Source organism: Balaenoptera acutorostrata, chromosome X, assembly GCF_949987535.1.
Source record: "Balaenoptera acutorostrata chromosome X, mBalAcu1.1, whole genome shotgun sequence".
Classification (NCBI taxonomy): domain Eukaryota; kingdom Metazoa; phylum Chordata; class Mammalia; order Artiodactyla; family Balaenopteridae; genus Balaenoptera; species Balaenoptera acutorostrata.
In genome coordinates, this window is record NC_080085.1 from 18,962,347 (window position 1) to 18,985,729 (window position 23,383).

A 23,383-nucleotide genomic window follows, 5' to 3' on the forward strand; every position below is an offset into this window, starting at 1 on the left:
TTTTTGCTTGAAATAGGAATTTGCTTGTGTTGACAAATGTATGAGCAAAAAACTACTATGTAAGCTTAGTTAACTATAAACTGTTTTGGGATAACCTTTAGGAGAAATTTCTGTAATACACACACCTGTTTATCTCTCAAAGAGTTCATTTTATTTTTAAAAATATGTATTTATTTATTTATTTATTTTTGGCTGTGTTGGGGTCTTAGTTGCGGCATGTGGGATCTTTCTTTGTTGCGGTGCACGGGCTTCTCTCTACTTGTGGTGCACAGCCTCCAGAGCGCACAGGCTCAGTAGTTGTGGCCCGTGGGCTTAGTTGCCCCACGGCATGTGGGATCTTAGTTTCCCGACCAGGGATCAGACCCGCGTCCCCTGCATTGGAAGGTGGATTCTTAACCACTGGACCACTAGGGAAGTCCCTAAAAGAGTTCATTTTAATTATACAAGTTGATTACCTTTGATTAATTAATATTTAAAACATTACATTTATGTCCAAAGCCCCTTTAACCACCCACCACCCCAAATCCCATTTATCTCCAAGAGGTAAGTAACCACTATGACCACTTTGATGTGTATTTTACAGACCTTTTCTGTGAATTTTCATACATATACTCAAACTGATAGGATAGTTATTTTAAATATATAAATGGCATTTATATATCTATATCTATGCCTTGCTTTATTCCAACAGCATTTCTTAGAGAGTTTCCCATGCTACAATATGGAGACCTGCCTCTTTCTTTGCATTTGCTGCAAAGCAGTCCATAATATGGTTATACCATCATTAACTCATTCCCCTCCTGTTGAACATCTAGGTTGTTGCACACTTTTCTCAGTTACAGCAATGCAGCAATAAAGATATTTAGCCATGACACCACAGTGCATGCGAGCCAGTGATTGGGCAGTGGTTCTTGAAGTGTGGTTCCCAAACCATCAGCATCACATCACAGGGGAACTTGTTAGTGATGCAAATTCCTAGCCACCTCTCTGGACCTACTGACTCAGAAACTCTGAGGGTGAGGCCCAGCAATCTGTATTTCAGTAAGTCCTCCAGGTGATTCTGATGCATGACAAAATTTGAGAACCGCTGGTGGGAATATATATGTGTACATATACACATAGATGTGTACATACGTAGTCAGTTCTGCTATAATGCGACATGTGGTCCTAAATATCACTGCACTATGCAAAACTGTGCAATAAAAGCCACGAGGCTTATGGGACAAATGGCATTGGGGCACAACAATCAAAAACTATCAGTGACATGTGAAAACAAAAGCTAGGAGCCTAATAAAAACGACAGCGCGGTTTTACACATGTTAAATGGGTAAATACATAAATGCTACAGTAAATATGGTGCTTTCCCTTAAAAAAAAGACCTGAAGTTTGCTTGGGGAAGTTGGCATTGGAGGGCTTACAGCTTGTGAGTTACTGTGTAGTGGTGGAAGGAGGTTTATCTGAAAAGTTTTAACACCAGATGTGGATGGGTAGGGTTTCTAACACATGGGGGACAGAGGTAGCTGGTCCATGTTGGGATGTGTGCATTTTGTGTACTCTTAAGCAGCTCAGTTCATTTGGGTGCAATTTTCTGCTTTCATCTAGCATTTCTCATGGACAAAATTGTGCATAAGAAAATGTAAAATTGGAGTTATGTTCCAGTCTTTTCCCTGATATTTCAATCATGTTGGAACAAATTTACCTTTTCAATACAAGCTTTATAGCAGACCTGACTCTATATACCTATGCATACATTTACACATGTAGTACACATAAAAGGACTCATACATGACAGAATTCTGTATTTACACTTAATATTTTTTTTGCTTAATAATATCTCTTAGAGCCTTTTCCTTATCAGCATGCAGTTACTCATTTTTTAAAATGGCATTTAAAGCATTAAGAGATGACTAAATTGCTTTCCAAAATGCTTGCAAGAATTTATATTCCCACCAACATGCTTCCTACACCCTGGCCAGTATTACGTATTATTAAATTTATGAATTTTTGCCAGTCCGATAGTTAAATTTCTCTTTCCTCCCTCTCCTTCCTTCTCTCCTATCTCTCATGTTCATATGTATGCGTACATATATACACACACACACATTGTGAGGAATGTCTTCCATAATATACTGATAGAAAAAGGAGCTTGAAAAGTGTGAAATAGGTGGTGAGGCAGTGCTGAAACGGGAAGAAGAGGAGATAAAATGGATATGCAAGAAAAGATAAGAAAAGCCTATTAAAAAAGGAGAGGAAAAGAAAGAGAATTCAGTTTCCATTTATTTAATTATTTTTCGCTTCTACCTTTGCTAAATAGAACTCATTCGCTTTATGAGATAAGATATTGAGTTGGCCCTGTTGGGATTTGATCTATCACTCTCGCCAGTTGACATCTCCAAAAATGCAGCTTAAACAGTTAATCCATTCACTTCAGCAAAATGGTCCTAAGGGCATCAGATTCTTCTGTTGATCAGTGTTGGGTTCCATGGCCCTGACAAGCTGCGAAGATACAGCTGATCAGGGGAGTGTGATGGCTGCGGTCTGCGAGTCTGGGGCCTTTAACAGCAACAGCGGCAGAAAGGAGGCTCATGCAGATGTCAGATGTTTTCCTGTAAAGGGGTTGGCAATGGGCATAAATGCTTCCAGCTGGGCACATTACCAAGCAGGAAAGCCATAATGATTTAATAATTAAGTCACATTGGTCTATGAGCATTGTTCTTATTAGGAAATATCATTGCTTTTTGATGATATATTATGTGAGACAGAATTTTCATATAAACACTGTGATTTGCATATATATGTAATATATATTTGCATATATATATTCAAGTCAGAATGACTTACTGAAAGTAATCACCAAAAAGATGATGGAATATTGATGTAAAGATGCCAAAGATATTTAAGAAAATGTGGAAATTATGAAGATTAATATGACATTGCTCCTCCAGAGTCAGATGCATTTTCCTTTATGTGAAAGCAGCAGGAAGAGAGAGGACTACTAGCTGGATCCAGCTCTGTTTTACAATTAGGTTTTTGCACCCTGAAATCTCAAACTATGATATTATTTTAAAAATATAAATAGTATATGTATATGAATTACATAGAATTAATATTTCACTTCTAAATTAAGAATGTGCTTTCCTACCGTCACTTCTCGTAGTGTCCTGTCTTGGAGGAGAGGTAGACAGATTGTTGAGAGGGAGAGAGGGAAGAGAAAACATTTGAACTCATAAAAGAGCTTTTAGTCTCCAGGGGCTTTGAGCAGTGGCTCTGGAGCAGGCAAGGATGTTGCAGAAGGTATCTCTCTCTCTCTCTCATTTTTTTTGTTACTGTTCTTTGCATTCCCAGTTGTGATGGCTTGTAAGTGCAGCTCCTAGGATCAACCCCAGGGTACAAAATTTAGTGGCGAGTTGGAAAGGCAAAGCAAAGCAAGGCATTTCTCCCACTCATCTGCACCCAGGGCCAGCTACATAGTTTGTGGGGCTTAGTATAAAATGAAAATATGGGGACCTCTTTTTCAGAAAGCAGGAAAAAGTGCTGTAAAGGGGCTAAAATATATAGCCTTGTCCTGTCTTATACTGCCTCTCTTTCTCTAGACTTGTCACAGTAGTTTTTATTTGCTATTTAATACCATTGTAAGTTGTAAGAAAAATTAAAAATTTAAATCATCAGCGTAATTTTACCATTCATCTTTATATTGTGCAATGCCAAAACAAATACAGATATAAGAACTTTTTTTAAAACAATATTTATTTATTTATTTATTTGGTTGCTCTGGGTCTTAGTTGCGTCAGGTGGGCTCCTTAGTTGTGGCTCGAGGGCTCCTTAGTTGTGGCTCGCCAGCTCCTTAGTTGCAGCACGTGGGTGCCTTAGTTGTGGCAGGCGGGCTCCTTAGTTGCGGCTCGCAGGCTTCTTAGTTGCAGCTCGAGGGCTCCTTAATTGTGGCTCGCCAGCTCGTTAGTTGCAGCATGTGGGCTCCTTAGTTGTGGCACGCAGCCTCCTTAGTTGAGGCATGTGAACTCTTAGTTGCAGCATGCATGTGGGATCTAGTTCCCTGACCAGGGATCGAACCCAGGCCCCCTGCATTGGGAGCATGGAGTCTTATCCACTGCGCCACCAGGGGAGTCCCCAGATATAAGAACTTTTAACTGACATGTGGAATTGACGAAATTGTAGTTTGTATTTTCTAGCTTGTACATGGGTATGTATTTTCTTCTTGCCAGAACAGTGGAAACACTGCATAAAACTAACTCGGTTTTACTTCATTTCTTATATACATGTACATTCTACCAACACTCTCTACCTTTGGCTTACTGATGAGTAAGAAAGAACTGAAAGGAAAAGAAACTATGGGTCGTCCTGTCTTTCCCTTTCCTTCTACGTCATCATTTCGGTATATGTGGTTGACCGATACAGGAGTAAGAAAGAGTATGACAGAGTTCCTTGGCCATTCATGTTTCTTAGAATGCCACTGCTGCCCTTTGGTGATCAAAGCAAATTCTGCTTCCAACAGAAAGAGCCCCAGGAGGGCTGTCAGAGCTCCCACATACTCAGCCCTAGATGTAACATGCTTACCTTGTACTCGTTTTGAGTCTTGCTGAATTCGCACATATTGTGGGTCTACTGGAGTTCTGCGCTCCCAGGGAGCATCTTGGATGCTGCGTACAAATGGAGCATAAAAGGAACCGTGGACAGGAATATTTTGCATGGCTGCTTTGCTCACACGCATGCTTTCTTGTCCCCTTGGTCTCCACTTCCAAAATCACATTCAAACATAAATTTATTAAGCATTTCATACAGTAACAGCAGAGCATTAATTCCATTGCAGGGTCCTTCTGCACGGCGGCCCTGTGTGACTGCATTGGTTGTGTGCCCATGAAGCTGGCCCTTTCTGTATCAGGGGAAGCCACAAGAAAGCTGGAAGCCTCTTGCATGTGCTGTTTATGAAGGAACCCAGTTCACAGCAGCTTGGACACTGCCAATAGTGTATCCATGCAAAATAGTTTCCTTGAAACTGATGGAATGCACTGATTGCAAACTCAGTTGAATTAATATCATCTTAGAGATAGTTGGATCTCTTAGAGGGGTCCCAGCTCCATGAGGAGTACCTTTAAGATGGGCCTTTGGAACTTCAGTGCCAAAGCTAGAACCAGATACTCATCATTAAATCAATCCCTACATCCCTTACAGTTTTGTTTGTTTGTCTTTCTCCCAGGATTTCCAGCAGGAGAGCTCCAGAAGCCTTTCTTTTGGGGAACAGAATATCCTCGGTAAGTAAACTAATAAAGAAACCAGTTACTGACAAGTAACAAAGAACGTGATGTTTTGGCAGAGCATAGAATATAAAGTCAAAGAAACAAAGCCAGTGGTTGTTCAGCAAAAAGAAGGCATGGAACCTGGCATGGGTCGGCCCTACTCTCGCCATGTTAGGTATTTGTTTACTGATTCTTGTTTCCAGAGTGTATGACTGGGTAGGAAAGCCAACCTATACACAGGTAGCTTTCATTTTTTATGCATTTGTTCACTTATGCATTGACTCATACTAGAAAAATGTGGACCTTGAAGGATTGTTAGGATTCGAATTGATGGTGATGGGTCCAATACAATTCCAGATGGAAGAAACAATGTGAAAAAAGGAAAGAAAATTGCTTTTCAAATAGCAAAGAGTCTGGTTTGGCTGGTCCAAGTGTGATTCCTCCATCTTCCAAACGAGCAAAGTCGCATTTCTTTGACCATTCATCCATAGTCCCATCTCCTCCTTTTTTTTTTTTTAAATTTTATTTATTTTTTTATACAGCAGGTTCTTATTAGTTATCCATTTTATACATATTAGTGTATATATGTCAATCCCAATCTCCCAGTTCATCACACCACCACCACCCCCTGGCCACTTTCCCCCCTTGGTGTCCATACGTTTGTTCTCTACATCTGTGTCTCTGTTTCTGCCCTGCAAACCGGTTCATCTGTACCATTTTTCTAGGTTCCACATATATGCGTTAATATACTATATTTGTTTTTCTCTTTCTGACTTCACTCTGTATAACAGTCTCTAGATCCATCCATGTCTCTACAAATGACCCAGTTTCGTTCCTTTTTATGGCTGAGTAATATTCCATTGTATATATGTACCACAACTTCTTTATCCATTCGTCTGTCGATGGGCATTTAGATTGCTTCCATGACCTGGCTATTGTAAATAGTGCTGCAGTGAACATTGGGGTGCATGTGTCTTTTTGAATTATGGTTTTCTCTGGGTATATGCCCAGTAGTGGGATTGCTGGGTCATATGGTAATTCTATTTTTAGTTTTTTAAGGAACCTCCATACTGTTCTCCGTAGTGGCTGTATCAATTTACATTCCCACCAGCAGTGCAAGAGGGTTCCCTTTTCTCCACACCCTCTCCAGCATTTGTTGTTTGTAGATTTTCTGATGATGCCCATTCTAACTGGTGTGAGGTGATACCTCATTGTAGTTTTGATTTGCATTTCTCTAATAAGTAGTGATGTTGAGCAGCTTTTCATGTGCTTCTTGGCCATCTGTATGTCTTCTTTGGAGAAATGTCTATTTAGGTCTTCTGCCCATTTTTGGATTGGGTTGTTTGTTTTTTTAATATTGAGCTGCATGAGCTGTTTATATATTTTGGAGATTAATCCTTTGTCCATTGATTCATTTACAAATATTTTCTCCCATTCTGAGGGTTGTCTTTTCGTCTTGTTTATGGTTTCCTTTGCTTTGCAAAAGCTTTGAAGTTTCATTAGGTCCCATTTGTTTATTTTTGTTCTTATTTCCATTACTCTAGGAGGTGGATCAAAAAAGAACTTGCTGTGATTTATGTCAAAGAGTGTTCTTCCTATGTTTTCCTCTAAGAGTTTTAAAGTGTCCGGTCTTACATTTAGGTCTCTAATCCATTTTGAGTTTATTTTTGTGTATGGTGTTAGGGAGTGTTCTAATTTCATTCTTTTACATGTAGCTGTCCAGTTTTCCCAGCACCACTTATTGAAGAGACTGTCTTTTCTCCATTGTATATCTTTGCCTCCTTTGTCATAGATTAGTTGACCATAGGTGCATGGGTTTCTCTCTGGGCTTTCTATCTTGTTCCATTGATCTATGTTTCTGTTTTTGTGCCAGTACCATATTGTCTTGATTACTGTAGCTTTGTAGTACAGTCTGAAGTCAGGGAGTCTGATTCCTCCAGCTCCGTTTTTTCCCCTCAAGACTGCTTTGGCTATTCGGGGTCTTTTGTGTCTCCATACAAATTTTAAGATGATTTGTTCTAGTTCTGTAAAAAATGCCATTGGTAATTTGATAGGGATTGCATTGAATCTGTAGATTGCTTTGGGTAGTATAGTCATTTTCACAATATTGATTCTTCCAATCCAAGAACATGGTATATCTCTCCACCTGTTGGTATCATCTTTAATTTCTTTCATCAGTGTCTTATAGTTTTTTGCATACAGGTCTTTTGTCTCCCTAGGTAGGTTTATTCCTAGGTATTTTATTCTTTTTGTTGCAATGGTAAATGGGAGGGTTTCCATAATTTCTCTTTTAGATTTTTCATCATTAGTGTATAGGAATGCAAGAGATTTCTGTGCATTAATTTTGTATCCTGCAACTTTACCAAATTCATTGATTAGCTCTAGTAGTTTTCTGGTGGCATTTTTAGGATTCTCTATGTATAGTATCATGTCATCTGCAAACAGTGACAGTTTTACTTCTTCTTTTCCAATTTGGATTCCTTTTATTTCTTTTTCTTCTCTGATTGCTGTGGCTAGGACTTCCAAAACTTTGTTGAATAATAGTGGTGAGAGTGGACATCCTTGTCTCGTTCCTGATCTTAGAGGAAATGCTTCCAGTTTTTCACTGTTGAGAATGATGTTTGCTGTGGGTTTGTCATATATGGCCTTTATTATGTTGAGGTAGGTTCCCTCTATGCCCACTTTCTGGAGAGCTTTTATCATAAGTGGGTGTTGAATTTTGTCAAAAGCTTTTTCTGCATCTATTGAGATGATCATATGGTTTTTATTCTTCAATTTGTTAATAGGGTGTATCACATTGATTGATTTGCATATATTGAAGAATCCTTGCATCCCTGGGATAAATCCCACTTGATCGTGGTGTATGATCCTTTTAATGTGTTGTTGGATTCTGTTTGCTAGTATTTTGTTCAGGATTTCTGCATCTATATTCATCAGTGATATTGGTCTGTAATTTTCTTTTTTTGTAGTATCTTTGTCTGGTTTTGGTATCGGGGTGATGGTGGCCTCATAGAATGAGTTTGGGAGTGTTCCTTCCTCTGCAATATTTTGGAAGAGTTTGAGAAGGATGGGTGTTAGCTCTTCTCTAAATGTTTGATAGAGTTCACCTGTGAAGCCATCTGGTCCTGGACTTTTGTTTGTTGGAAGATTTTTAATCACAGTTTCAATTTCATTACTTGAGTCACATCTCCTTCTGACTCTCCTCTTCTGCCTTCTCCGCCACTTTTTTTTTTTTTTACAGCCAGTTATTACTGTGGGCAACTGGGGCTCGTTTTGCTGGGGAACTGTAGAATATGCTTCAGCATGATTCCATCTCAGGAGCAAAAGAGCTGGGGTATTTGTCATCCAACTCACTTTCCATCATTGATTGAGGACTGCCACGAGGTGTATTAACTCCCCGGCGTTGCCCAGCATAGGCCTAGAGGGCTCTGATGGCCAGAGAAAGCCCTGGGGCGACTAGTTTCAGGTGCTGGCAGTTGGAAGCTGTCAGATTGGTGTGCTTGAAAATGGTGAGTGCCCAGGGACAGCAGCAGGCATCAATAAAGCCTGCTATAGGGAAGCACTATCATTAGCATAAATGAAAATTATCCGTGTGTATTGACCAAATCCATTAATATCATCCCAGGTCTCAGCTGCATAGTTTCATCAGTGTTCAGGTATTTGGAATCAATTTTCTCTATTGTTAAGTTTAGAAATTTATATATATTTCCATAAAATTAAAGGTTTAGGCTAAATATTTGCTAAGCTTGCTTCCAACTAAAAAAGTCCTAGAAGTCTTTGATCCTGCTTATCATCAGCGATTTAACTGATCTTCTGTGGTTATATACCTGGACGCTTGGACATAGTCTGGTTGGGTTTTGAACTTATTGATCAATGTATTTGTTTATTGGGTCCACGAGATGATTTTCTGATATAGAAGTCAAAATCATAGAAACTTAGGAAATGTTAGTGTTCAACCTTATGCTGAGTGGGAGAGAGATTTTTATTTTTTTCCTAAGTGTTCTATGTTTGCATTGAAGCCATTCATCCTCTATTAACATACCCATTCAATGAATAATTATTAAGCATCGTTTGGGCACTCAACATTGGAAATGTGGAGATGCTGGAGAGAGGGAAATCACAGTCTGGTGAGATGGGTTCCCGTACATCCATCTGTTCTAGATGGATTTCCTCCAGAACCAACGAGTGGGTATTCTTTCTGCTCACACTGGTCACCTTAGCCCTCCCATGAGTGTTGGGTCTAATTGTGGCGACATCAACAAGCTGAATTATTTCCAGAGGAAAGAATCAGGATTGTAAATGGCCTAAGACAAAATTTCCCAAAGTGTGTGTTCCGTGAAGTAGTAATAGAGGTGAGTTGTCCTCCCCTCCCCTTTGTTTTGGAGACTCACAGTACTTAGCAGCATAAAAATTCCCAAGAGGTCCTGCCAGAAGTCCCTAAACTCCCCTTCTTCCTGTGTTTTGGGAACTGCTGGTCTAGAATTTATGACTGAAGAGAAAAGAGTTGAAAGAACTTGAGAAGAGAACACTTGAGGGATAAACTCGTAACTGTTTTCACATTTTTGAAGGAAAGTTAAGGTAGCAGAATCATTTACTAAATTTGGGGAGGTCAGAGGGGTGTTTAGAATACCTTAGACCACTACACTAGACGAATAGATAGAAGAGAGATTCCAGATCAACATTAGGAGCACCGTTTTGTTTAGAACTACTCGAAGAGGGAATGGGCCACCTCAGAAGGGGATGAGCTCCTGGTTATTGGACATGCCTAAGGGGAGAAGTCTTAGGACCATTTGAATGGGTTTTTGTAGACCTCTGCTAAGGAATTGAACTAAGTGACCTTAAAGCTGCCTGTAACTCTGAGATTTTTATGCATTTCCACTTCAGGCATAGAATAGCCTCTACCTGATGACAGCATGGGCTCATGGTTGCTCCAGACAGCAGTATGGTGGTTTTGTTGTTGACAGCAAATCCTGTGCTTATGTTAAACTCCTCGGGTAGAAAGAACAAAAGAGAAACTGAGTAGGTGGAAAAATTGTCATCTTCCCCATTTTATTTTTGGAAGGCTAGATTTTCTCTGCAGGAGTCTTCTTGTTTCTGGCCAGCAAGTCACATTTTAAAAGGCATACAAGTTTATTTATTTATTTTTATGACATGCTAATTTAAATAACGTCCATTGATAAAACGGAAGATGTGAATTTAGTATTAAGAAACATTATCATTGTCAGGCTTAGTCATCTAAAATTACTTTTTCTTTGGCTCTTGTCCAAAAGATTGTGATTATGTAACTGAGAATTGGAACTTGCAATGATTCAATCATTTTCTGAATTCTCTATTACCCTTTGCAAATAGGAAGCTCGTTGGAGCAGTCCCTCTTAAGGGACATTTATTGCAGAGCAGTTGCTATAAGCTTCCATTGTTCATCCCTTAAATTCATCCAGTCAACAGCATTGACCGAGGCTTGTAGAGGACCGAGTACTATTCTCAGCTGAGAGTCCTGGAAAAAATGAAATGTTACAGGCTGCATAGTGATAGCTACTGCTGCAAAAATTAGCACTATGTAAAATTACAAGTTTGTCCCACACTGCTCTGATAGGTCTATGATTGAAATGCATAATTTTACTCTTACTTCTTTAATGAAGGTTTGCAATGATGGAAAAACAGTAGGAAAGCATTTTTTCAAATGCAAATTACCTTGCAGGAAAGAAATAACAAAGGAAGGAACTGCCACCAAAGGGAAAAATTAAATCTTACAGCACTTCCTTGGGTATAGTTGAGACAAACAATTAACATGTTAAGGATCATTATGTCCTGTAATAACATGTTGCTTCAAAAATTTTCGTTCCTTCCACTTATAGGTCCTATCTATTTGCTGGGTGACTTTGATGTTGCATCAGGAACCAACTGTGAAATATTTTTAGTATAATTACAAATCTTAGGAAGAATCCTTATAACAAGGATTTTAAGTTGTCTGTAATCCTCATGCACATGTTAAATGACTAAAATAAGTTACATATTGATCTGTCACTTGCAAGAAATGGTAAAGTTAATTAATCAATTAGTTAAATCATTATTACTTTCTTACTGTGTACTAGGTACGGAGAATTTAGCAGCAATCAAGTAGATAAGGGTTTGGCCTTCAGGGAACTTTTAGTTGAGAGAGAAGATCCCAGACACACATATAGGGAAGCCCCCCTATTGTTTTCCTGATATATGATTTATATGTTCTCTTTCAGTTACCTATTGCTCCGTAACAAAGCGCCACCACTGTTGGCTCATGATTCTGCAATTTGGGCGGGACTCAGCCGAGACAGCTTGTTTCTGCTCTGTGTAATATTGGCTGGGACAGCTCGACGGGGGCCATAGGATCTAAGATGATTTTGCTCACATGTCTGGTGCCTCAGTTGGGCTGGCTCTAATGGCTGGGGCCTGGCTGGGCCTCTCTCTTTCTTTAGAGGTCTCTCGACATTTGGCATCTCTCACTTGCTTCACTTGGCTTCTCTTTCTCCAGCTCATTACCCCAACTTCTTTACACTGCAGCTGACTTCCAAGGGGGCACAAAAATGGAAGTTATAAGGCCTCAGCCCAGAAGTCACACCCGGCCCCTTCCACTGCATTCTGTTGGCCACAACAAGTCCCAAGGCTCATCCAGATTCAAGGGGGGAGGAAATAGCTTTCCTCTTGGTGGGAGGAGGAGCACATGCATTCAGGGTGGGTGGCATTGTCGGTGGTCACCTTTGTAGGTGATCTGCCACATGGTTCTTTAGAGGTGAAGAGAAATAATATAACGCCTTTTCCAGATCTGGTTCAGGCTTCACAATCTTTGCTGTTCAGTTGTGAATTTGTCTGTCACAGAAGCAGAGGAACGTGACTACCTTTGAAAGCAGAGTGATCCCTTTTAATCTCTGCTCTATTCCTGTTTCATGACTCCGTTTGGAAAACAATTTAACTTCTAAGTCTATAGTGATTTTTCAACAGGTTCTCAGATAAAAAATAAACGGTATGTTTACTGACAGGATCTTTACAAACCCTGCTGCTGCTTTGGGTGTTTATAAATATAAACTACAGCTAGAGCGGATATAGAACCATAGAAGCCTTAGGGCTGGAAGGGACTTCAAAAACCATCTCTGTCACATCCCTAATTTCACAGGGTAGGAACTAAGGCCCATAAATGCTCATAATGACAATGTTAGAAATTATATTTTCTTTGTCTATTTCAATGAGAAGGATGTGTTTACTTTTTTTTTTTTTTTAACAATTTTGTGAGTGTGGTTAGTAAACAGATTATCTTGGCTTTTTGTTGAGAAAATATTGAAGGATTATGCTCTGACGTTCATGCTTATAATTTTCTCCCAATTATACATTTATGCTGTAGATCTCTGAGTTATGGCGCTATAGGAGTAATTGTTGGACATGAATTTACACATGGATTTGATAATAATGGTAAGTACTGGTTCAGTGTATAAGCTGATGCTTTTATGATCATGTTGACCATATGGATGTTAATTGTTGCTATTATCTTTGCATTGTGGTATCATCATAGATTGAAGATTATCCAAAGCAGTATGATTGCTGATTGAAAACTTTCCCCCGTGTCTTGCTGTGATAGCTTGCAATAAATAAATAATTGTTCCCATTGGAGATGGGGTAGAATGAAAAAAAAAAGACCTTGTAATTTCAAGGAAATTAGCTTTGCATTTAGATCTGGACTGCTGTAGCTGCCGCAGTAGTTACAGGAATTACGTTATAGCTTCTCTTCCTTTCATTTCTTTATTCACCGTTTTGAGATGCTCTCCCTGGAGGTGTGAGCTCTGCTCTGAAGATGATTATACATGCTGCCAAGTTAGGACTCAGCGAGTTAGGACTCTGAAGCTTGGCTGACTAGTTCCTTTATACTATTTCAAGGATTATGCAATGCTTAATCTCTGTTTTTCTCTATGCTGTCATATATTCAGAATTTTTTTAGAAAGGCTATGCTTTCCTAATAATGAATAATATAGAGTATGCTATGTATCCTGATGACATTTAAGCAAAAGGAAAGAGCAGAATATGGCATAAACTAAAGAAATGATTGCCCTTTGAGAGTCATCATTTTTAATGAGAACTCCTTTCTCCTTTAACTTTGGAGTTTTATTGGAAAGACACATGAAATCTCCGAAACTTAGGAATTAGCAGCAAATCGCGATCACATCCACATCCACACAGTGATTTACAGGGCAGACTCAAGAACTGCCTGGCCCAAGGCCACACTGTACAGAGGGACCTCTTTCTTCCATGTCTGTGATGTCTCCAACATCCTTTCCTGGATGCCTACCCCAGGGCCAGAGACCCTTTTGGTTCCTCTCCTTCTGGATAATTCTTCTTGTACTCCCACCAGCCTTTCCTTAATCACCTAAGTTTTTTGCCCCCCTGGCCTCCCCTCCCTGTTCAAATGTAGCTGCCTTGTAGTCATCTGAATCCCCAGAGCTACACTTTCTGAATTGCATGTTTGGGTTATCTGAGAGGAGAGTCTTAGCCAAGAAACAAAAGCCAGTAGTGGTCTCTTGGTTCTGGGCCCTTCTTCATGGGAAACTTAAGTGTAGTTCTCCCTCAGAATCTTCTGGAAGCCTTTTGGATTGTCTCTCAAAGGACAGAATCTAAAGATGGCATTTCACTCTGTAACCAGTACTTAGAACAGTGCATTGCACAGTAACTATTTGCTGACCGCTTGGTTCGTGGGTAGGGACAGCGCCTCTCTGCTCTACCAGGGGTTGGTGGTAGTGGCATCCAGCCTTGCTGAAGAGCTTTGGATTGTTTCAGTTAACAACTTTGCTTAGGGGACTTTCTTGTAAGCCCAGTGAAGAGTTCTCTGCATAATTAAATTTAAACCAATAGTAACCTTGAGTGTAAAAGATAGTCCAGATACACCCAGACTTTTTTTTGAGGGATGTAGAGAAAATGAAGAGTGAGCCTGTAGCAAAAAAGCATGTATAACTAATCTTTTTTTCTGTTATGTTTTGGAGATTTCCATTCTTGTTCCAAGTTCTCTTTTTAGAGCAACCTTCCCTGTCAAAGCAGGACAGATGGGCCTTCCATCTACACTGATGGCTGTGGAATGATTCATAACAGAGGTTTTATGTGTCTCTTGGCTCCTGGCAACTTGGAGGAAACACGATCCTTTAGAGCTGAGTCAGGGGCTGTGGTCGCAGGGTGTGAGTGACTCACCAAGGCTGTTCCTATGGATTGTTTGGAATTTCACTGGTAGTGGCGCTTTGACTCCTTCCTTCCATGGGCTTTCTGAAAGCCATTTCATTTCAAAATTTAGAGAATATTTTGGGTCAGAGCAGGTGAAAACAAAGAATCTAAGATTGGTCAAGAACGGTACATGCCATAAGTTGATAAATCTTAAAGTATTCTTTGTTGCTTAGAAGGAAAGAACTTCCTCAGACCTCTTTCTCCTTTCCTTGCTTTTTACAATTAACCTGTGACACTGGAGAGAAGGCAGGAACTGCTTCCAGGAGTGGTCCCTGCTGCTGGAACTGTCTTTTCAAGGCTTATTGAAGTGAGGGAAAGGGAAGATGAAGAAATGAATTTGTTTCCATAAATAATACGAGTATCTTTTAACTTTCCTTTTTGCCAGGTAGAAAATATGATAAAAATGGAAACCTGGATCCTTGGTGGTCTGTTGACTCAGAAGAAAAGTTTAAGGAAAAAACAAAGTGCATGATTAGCCAGTATAGCAACTATTATTGGAAGAAAGCTGGCTTAAATGTGAGTACAGCTGCGGCGAAGGGGGCATCTTGTGAGTCCTTCTTCCTCACGTAGACACTAGCTTGCTTTAGACCATCGGTTCTCAAAGTGCGGTTCCCAGGCCAACAGCATCAGCCTCCCTGGGGAACTTGTCAGGGATGTAAATTCTTTAGTCTTAATCCAGACCTACTGACTGAGAATCTCGGGGGTGGGGAGTGGGGAGCGGCGGTGGGTGGGAGTGTGGGGTCTGGCAGTCTGGCAGTCTGTCTTTTCATCAGCCCTCAGGTGATTCTGATATAAGCTAAAGTTTGAAAATCACAGGCCTAAACATTAGTCTGTTCTCCTAGATTCAGATTAGTACAGAAAACTCTGTAGCAAAGATAAACAATAAAATTCTCACAGATCTACACTCTATATCATTAAAAAGATTTCCTTCCAAACTACTGGTTAGGTTTAATTCATTGAAATAAAACGTCACTCATTTGAATTAATGACTCTGAATTGGTTAAGAGTTCTTAGATAAAGAATTTTGAACAAAAGAAATGACTTTTAAAATGCTGATTTTCTATTATATATACATATATACATTCCTATAAAGGCACGAATGTAATTTTAGTAGTTTTTGTTTGTTTGTTTTTTGTTTTTTAATTTTTATTTATTTATTTATTTATTTATTCATTTATTTATTTATTTATTTATTTATGGCTGTGTTAGGTCTTCGTTTCTGTGCGAGGGCTTTCTGTAGTTGTGGCAAGCGGGGGCCACTCTTCATCGCGGTGTGCGGGCCTCTCACTATCGCGGCCCCTCCCGTTGCGGGGCACAGGCTCCAGACGCGCAGGCTCAGTAGTCGTGGCACACGGGCCCAGCTGCTCCGCGGCATGTGGGATCTTCCCAGACCAGGGCTCGAACCCGCGTCCCCTGCATTGGCAGGCAGGCTCTCAACCACTGCGCCACCAGGGAAGCCCCACGAATGTAATTTTATACATGCTTTTTCTGTGTGGAATGTTGTTCCTTTCCTTTTTTGTCTTCACCTCTACCTCCTTCCCCTTTCCCTCTCATCACTTTTATCTTCTCCACCTGTAATCCATCTCAATAACCCTGATATACTTTTTCCCATGCTCACGTAGAGTTACGCACATACATACACACGCACGTGCTTTTACTTCACTGTTTTCAGTGGCTGCCTGAAAGTCCACGGTGTGAATGTACTGTAACACAGCTGACTAATGTCTTGTTGAGGGTTACACTGTGTCTCCAATTATTTCTCCACAGTAAATGCTGCTGCACTAAATACTCTTATTAGGTATATATTCTTTTTTTCCGTAGAGGATAGATTCCTACTGTTACTAAGAAGTTATAATATTTCATATTCCCACCAGTGATGGATGCAGGAGCATTTATGCATTGAGTTATTTACTTGTCAATTTATGAGACCTTAAAAAATATTATAGATGTTAAAAATTTTATTTGTCATTCATATTATACTACTTTCTCCTCAATATATTTCTCATCCATTGTACTTTGTATATGGTATCTTTTGACAAACAAAATTTAAATATTTCCATATAGTCAAAGATACCTATCTCTCTTAAAAAAATGTTTCTGCATTTCCATTCTATATCATATGTGTAGTCTCCTAGCTTTTCTGGGAAGGTTTTTATTGTTTTGTTATTTTACATTTAAATATTGAAGCGTGTGAAACTTATTTTGCTGTGGAGTTTAATACAAGAGTTCACTTTTATCTTCTTCCAAGAGGATAGTCAATTGATCCAGCATCAGTGACTAAAAGACGTTTTTTTCTTACTTAATTGAATGTTTGTCGAATATTAGAATCTCATATATACTGAGATAAATTTCTGGATTATATATTCTATTCCACTGATCTATTTGTTGATTTCTATACCAATGCGTTATTACTATGGCTATGTGGATTTTTCTGGTATCCGCCAATACAAGCTCTCCCTCACTGTTCTTCTTTTATATACTTGGCCATTCTCAGGCAAATATACTTCTGTATACACTCCAAGATCATTTTACCCATTCTCCACCCACTCCCCAAGAGAATCCCATTGAGATTCTAAGTTAAATCACATTAAATGTATGGAATTGACATTTTTGTCATAGTCTTCTTGCTCAAGAACGTGGTATGCCTTCCCATCTGTTTGGTATTTGTTTTAGGTTTTCAAATATGACTTTATAGTTTTCTCTATATAGTTTATCTCCTGTACATTGTTTTTACTTCTTTTTTCTTTTCTTATTTTGCTGGTTTGATCAGGTTAGCTTTCATTCCCTTCCCCCACTGTTAGTTTTTTCTTGTAGTTTTCCATTGTATTTTCTGTCCCTGCTTTCATAGTTACAAGACACAGATTTCTCTCACTGTATTTGACAATGAGACCAATAATGAAGAATTGTTGGTAGGTATGGATCTGCATGAAGATCTTCCTCTAAAACACACATGCAAACTGTGTCCTCCTAATTCATCTAGTCAAGGGCACAACACCTAAGAGAAGCAGGGGACCACACAGAACTGGAGTAGGTCAGTGTATTTACACGTAGTTTCCCCAGAGTCTCTTGGTCTGTTAGTCAGGCATGTGCTCCATTCTGACAACTTGGGCTGGAAAAGCACCTGAAACCTCACTATGCCTCAAGTCTATTATACTGGGGTTTATTTCACCATTCCAGAAGAATTTAGGTAAAAGTCCGTGCACTTTTAAAGGGAACGTTCGTGAACACTGAGTTGGTTCTCCTGGTTCTTAAAGCGTATGCAGCACAGGGAGGCCATCCCTTATCCAGGAGGAGAAACCAGACTCTGTATCCTTGAATAGTATCTCTAGCTCCTTGGTCAGTGTCCTGGAAAGCCATTTCTCTGCCCATATATATATATATATATTTTAAACATCTTTATTGAAGTATAATTGCCTTACAATGGTGTGTTAGCTTCTGCTTTATAACAAAGTGAATCAGTTATACATATACAATATGTTCCCATTTCTCTTCCCTCTTGCGTCTCCCTCCCTCCCACCCTCCCCATCCCACCCCTCTAGGTGGTCACAAAGCACCGAGCTGATCTCCCTGTGCTATGCGGAATGCCCATATATTTTTAAAATATCTACAACTGTGTCATGGGAAGACCTAAAAAGGGCGCTTCTGTGTATCTGTTTTCAATTCAGGGGTTATCACATTGTGAAAATCCATCTAGAATATATGTTGCTTCAAGAAAAGCATAGGGTTCTTCCCAGATGATGATTGAGAAGCTAATAAAAAAAATGGTGCCAGGTACCACAACAGTAACAGAACATTGCTGTTTTCTGGGGTTTTGTTTTTTTACCTTTTTTTTTTTTTTTTAACAGCATGTGCTAGATGTCTCTATAATTTTGTTCGGATGACTGCAGAACCTGGATAAGCTCTTGCTGCTACTGGTGCATAACATACTGCTATTGGTCTTTTCTATAAATCTATCTATCTGTCTGTATACCTCTCTCTCTATATACACACATATATATAATTTGAATATTTGGAAACTTTAGCTGTGCTGTCAACTTTGGAGAAAGTATCCCAGTTGTACTGTGTTGGGTTGGCATTGTATAGAAATTAACAGCCATATTGGTCTAGAAGCATTAAACATAATTTTTCCATTTGGACAGGGGTAGCACACTGTATTAAGTTTGTAAGGTCTTATCTGCATGGGTTTGATTACAGAAACTAGCAAAGTATCTCTAAAAAAAAAAAAAAAACATAGGGGAGGGATTCTAGAGTCAGACACAGCTCCAAATTTTGGTTCAACCAGTTGCAGGTTGTAAGTTTTTTTTGAACTTGGGCAAGTTATTTAACATTCCTGTGTCTCAGAGTCTTCATCTGTGAAATGGGCAGCTATTTTTGAACTCGTTAGTTTGTCTTAAGAATTAAATGACTGAGATAATGTAAAGCGCCGGCATGATGCCTGCTATGCAATAAGTGCTCAATAAATTGTAGTTAATATTCCTAATACTTTGTGACATACTCTTAAGTATGCCATCCCAGGAGAGAACAATACAATAGGGGCTAAAAAACCAAAAAACAATAGAAGAGCAGTTTTCTTGGAGGAAGGGGAATGCATATTTCCTGGTGATTATTATATGCAGGCATGGGAGTTAGACTTTACACTTAATTGAAACATATTTAATCCTCATACTGGTTCTGAGAGGTGTGCATATCACTAGCCTGTTTTACATATGAGGAAACTGAGGCTCAGAGAGATTAAAACCCATGGTAGAATCTACATTAGAGCTTAGATTGGTATGACTCCAACATCACTACTCTTCCCCCCATATCATGCTCGTGTTCTCTTATTTTAAGTTCATTTTAAACCTGGGTGATGTATTGGGTGGAGACTATTCTACAACATCCATTTTGGCCAAAGTGTCAGATACTGAAACTGAATTCTGACAAATGTGTACCTTTGCAACAAGGACGATAGAAAGGGCATGCCTGTCCCAGCATAAATCCATTCAACCATCAGAAAACAGCTTCAGTCTTATTCCCCAAGGAGAAGGGGTGGCTTCCTTTGTGGATATAAAAGGCCATGCTTTATTTTTCTGGCTCCATTTGTGGAGGCCAGTCCTCTGTACCTGAATCATTCTTTGCGTTGGACTGGGGGGAGCTCCAATGGAACATCAGAGAAACGGGCTGTTAGCAGATGTTGAGTCCTGAGAGGCAAACCTAGGGCCATGGGGCTTCCCTGGTGGCACAGTGGTTAAGAATCCACCTGCCAATGCAGGGTACACGGGTTCCAGCCCTGGTCCAGGAAGATCCCACATGCCGCAGAGCAACTAAGCCCGTGCGCCACAACTACTGAGCCTGCACTCTAGAGCCCGCGAGCCACAACTACTGAGACTGTGTGCCACAACTACTGAAGCCCGCGTGCCTAGAGCCCGTGCTCCACAACGAGAGAAGCCACTGCAATAAGAAGCCCACACACCGCAACGAAGAGTAGCCCCCGCTCGCTGCAACCAGAGAAAAAGCCTGCGCACAGCAATGAAGACCCATCGCAGCCAAAAATAAAATAAAATAAATAAATAAATTAAAAAAAAAACAGAAACATAATTCTCAACTTAAAAAAAAATACTGATGATAAAGAAAAAATACTGAAATAAAAAGATCTAGGGCCATATGGTCTACTGAGGTGGTCCAGAGTGGGAGGGGCCTGAGGGGTGAAGCTAGTCCTCAAACCTCTAAAAGAAAAGCTTAGGGGAACAAGGAAGGAGATTAAATTTGAGCATGAGTGGTTATAAACGGAAGCACTAGAGTCAAGAGGAGTTAAGACTTGAGAAGGTAACATATTATGGAGCAAAGGCCCTGGACAGAGACTGCTTGGGTTCGAATCCTTGTGAAATATGGGCAGTTCAGTTAATCACTCTTAGGTCGGGTCCATTAGAAGCAGAGCCCAAGATAGGGGTTTCTTAGATAAAAAGGTTCATTGCAGAAGTAGTTTCAGGAGAAACCTATAAGGTGGCGAGGAAGACCTGTTGGTTTCAGAAGTTTAGCCTCAGTCTGATCCCACAGAGGATTCTGGAGCATGAATTGCATCGCAGAAATTGTTCAGCCTGGGATAGGGGGCTGGGCTATTCTAACTGCACAACAGTCAGTTACTGAGAGGTGGGGGTATCACCTCCCAGCAAGCTCCAGGTGAGGGGATTCCCCTAAGCTAAGCTTAATCTTCCTGAGCCACTAGCAGTTGCAGGACTGGGTTCACAGTCCCGGTAGAAAAGGGGATCTGGTGTAGCACCAATGACATCTGCGGCACACTCTCAGCTTTAGATTCCTCATTTGTTAAGCAAGGATGGTGATAATAGCACTTACCTCGTAGGACTGTAATAAAAGAAAGAAGGTATGTAAAGCAGGAGTGGTAACTTTTGGGGACTGAAGCTAGGAGGATCCTGGGTGATTACAGAGATTAATGTTTTCTGAAAATTTGTTTTTATTCATTGGTATTGCTTGATACCTGGGGGATTGGGCTAGCTTAAAAATAAAGAGTTGGTAGCATCTGTGGCTTGAAAGTTTAGAACAATGTGTATTAGTTTCCTGTTGCTGCTATAACAAATCACCACAAACTTAGTGACTTGAAACAACACAAATTTACTATTTTACAGTTCTGTATTTCTGACTCAGGTCTCAGTGAGCTAGAGTCAAGGTGTCACCAGGGCTGCTTTCCTTTCTAGCTGCTGTAGAAGAGAATCTCTTTCCTTGCCTTTTCTAGCTTTTAGAGGCTGCCCACATTCCTTGACTCCTGGCCCCTTTCTTTTTCAAAGCCAGCAATGATTGGTCAAGTCTCCTCACGTTGCATCACTCTGACACACTCACTCTCCTAACTTCCTTTTCCTCTATTTGTACAGACCCTTGTAATTACATTGAACTCACCTGGATAATGTAGGCTAATGTCTTCAGCTCAGGATCCTTAATTTAATCATATTTTAAATGTCCCTTTTGCCACATAAAGTAATATTTTCACAGTAATTTTTTTTATGACATAGACATCTTTATTATTATAGGGCATTATTTTGTCTCTGATGCAGGGATTGGCAAACTTTTTCTGTAAAGGGCCAGGTAGTAAATAATTTAGGCTTTGTGAGTTGTAAGGTCCCTGTTGCAACTACTCAACTCTGCCACTGTAGGAAGGAAACAGCCACAGACAATACATACTTGAATGAATGTGCCTGTGTTCCAATAAAACTTGAATTATGGACACTGAAATTTGAACTTTGTATAATTTTCACATGCCACAAGATATTATCCTTCTTTCTATTTTCTCCCCAATTGTTGAAAAATGTTAAATCCAGGCTTACCTTGCAGCCTGTAGAAAAACAAGTAGGAGGTTGGATTTTGGCTTGTGGGCCATCTTGGTTTAGAATATTTTTTTGTCCTAGCCTATTTAAGGGTTTTAGAAACAATCTTCAAATGTTTGGAAGAATTTCTTCGCTGTGCTTGGCTGGTTGTCATACATATTGCAAGCCTTGACCTTGTGGTCTGCACTACTTCTATTGGATTTTTGTTCCCCATGAGAACTATCCTCTTTTTAATTTTTCATGGAATTTGCTGAAGGTAAAACGGTAATGGTTGGTCTTAAAACCTTGCTCCTGTGTGGATGGTAGATTTTTGGAAACATAAAGCCCACTGAAAAGAATACTCAAATTAGGTGAGTTAATCAGAGAAAGTAATCTGTATGTTGATATTTCTATTTTTTCCCCATTTAACCAGAGTCACTCAGAACATGTTAACATTTTATTAGAGCTGGCTAAATTGGTGAGAATAGAGAGGTGGGTGAGAAAGAAATGTGTAGCATAATAAAACAGAAATTATGTTCAGGAGCACCTTGCTGGGGTTAGTTTGCCATCTCACAATATGTTATGACTACCTCTGATTTATTGAATGCAATTTTCTCTTTAAAATATGGCACTTTCTCTTGCTATCATATTTATGCCTCTTGCTGAATGACAGTTGGCTGTCAAACACTCTTTTTTTCTTTTTCTTTTTCTTTTTGTTAGGTGAAGGGGAAGAGGACCCTGGGAGAAAATATTGCCGATAATGGAGGTCTGCGACAAGCTTTTAGGGTACGCACTGCAACATTTGCTGTGATTTTAAAAATTAAACTATAAAATACCATACGGGTGCACCTCAATTTACACCACAGACATTTTCTTGAGGAGTTAGAGTTCTGTAAATTCTGTGAATTTCTGTAAATTGAATTATATTTCCCCATTGACTCTATTATATTCTATTATATGAATAGAGCTGCATTTCTTTCTTTTTCCTTTTTGGGGAGTAAAGTCACCCTAAAAGTAATATTTGTTATTAAGAATCATGTATTTAAAGGATAGTTTTCAGAAGGTACATTCAGTGTAATATTAAAACATGCTACAGAAATCTCAGGGCTAGGTTCGTAGGTGTTTTCTTGAGTACAGTCTCTGTAGCCCTCCTTATAATTTTCTCTTAAAATACCAAACTTCTAAATTACGGTCAGAGGCTAGGGGTTCTCATATAGTGGGCCAGGTAAGAGTCCATAATAATGTTTTCATCATCCACTGGTTCATGGTTAAACAAGACACATGAGGATGATGTAGAAAGACATTCATAAAGCTAAATGCATTCAGTGTAAAGACCAAACTGTTATTTTGAGGTTATATCTTTCCTCTATTCTAGTGAAAATATACTTTATTTTATAAAATGATGATGATTGAAGATTATAGTTTTCCCTCTTACCTGGCAAAATTAAAAAAGATTGCCCATAGATTGGCCCCAAAATTTATTTCCATACGGCTTGCCATTGTGTTAGATTTGTTTGTTCCCTGGTAGGAATAGAAAGAAAAGCTTTTTGGGGGAAGGGGGCGTTATTTAACATGTGCCCACTTTGGCCCAGCTGCTTTGGTATC

General features: G+C 39.6%; 1 protein-coding gene across 4 annotated transcripts in view; it reads left to right on the forward strand.

Annotated features, from left to right (window-relative positions):
- The window catches only part of PHEX (phosphate regulating endopeptidase X-linked), a 195,443-nt gene that overhangs the window by 163,267 nt on the left and 8,793 nt on the right, over positions 1-23,383 (forward strand). For all 4 annotated transcript variants that reach the window (XM_007174661.2, XM_057539099.1, XM_057539101.1 and 1 more), the window contains 4 exons: positions 5,213-5,267; positions 12,625-12,692; positions 14,869-14,999; positions 22,499-22,564. In XM_007174661.2, the coding sequence (XP_007174723.2) occupies positions 5,213-5,267; positions 12,625-12,692; positions 14,869-14,999; positions 22,499-22,564 (320 nt within the window). The remainder of the gene's footprint in view (positions 1-5,212; positions 5,268-12,624; positions 12,693-14,868; positions 15,000-22,498; positions 22,565-23,383) is intronic.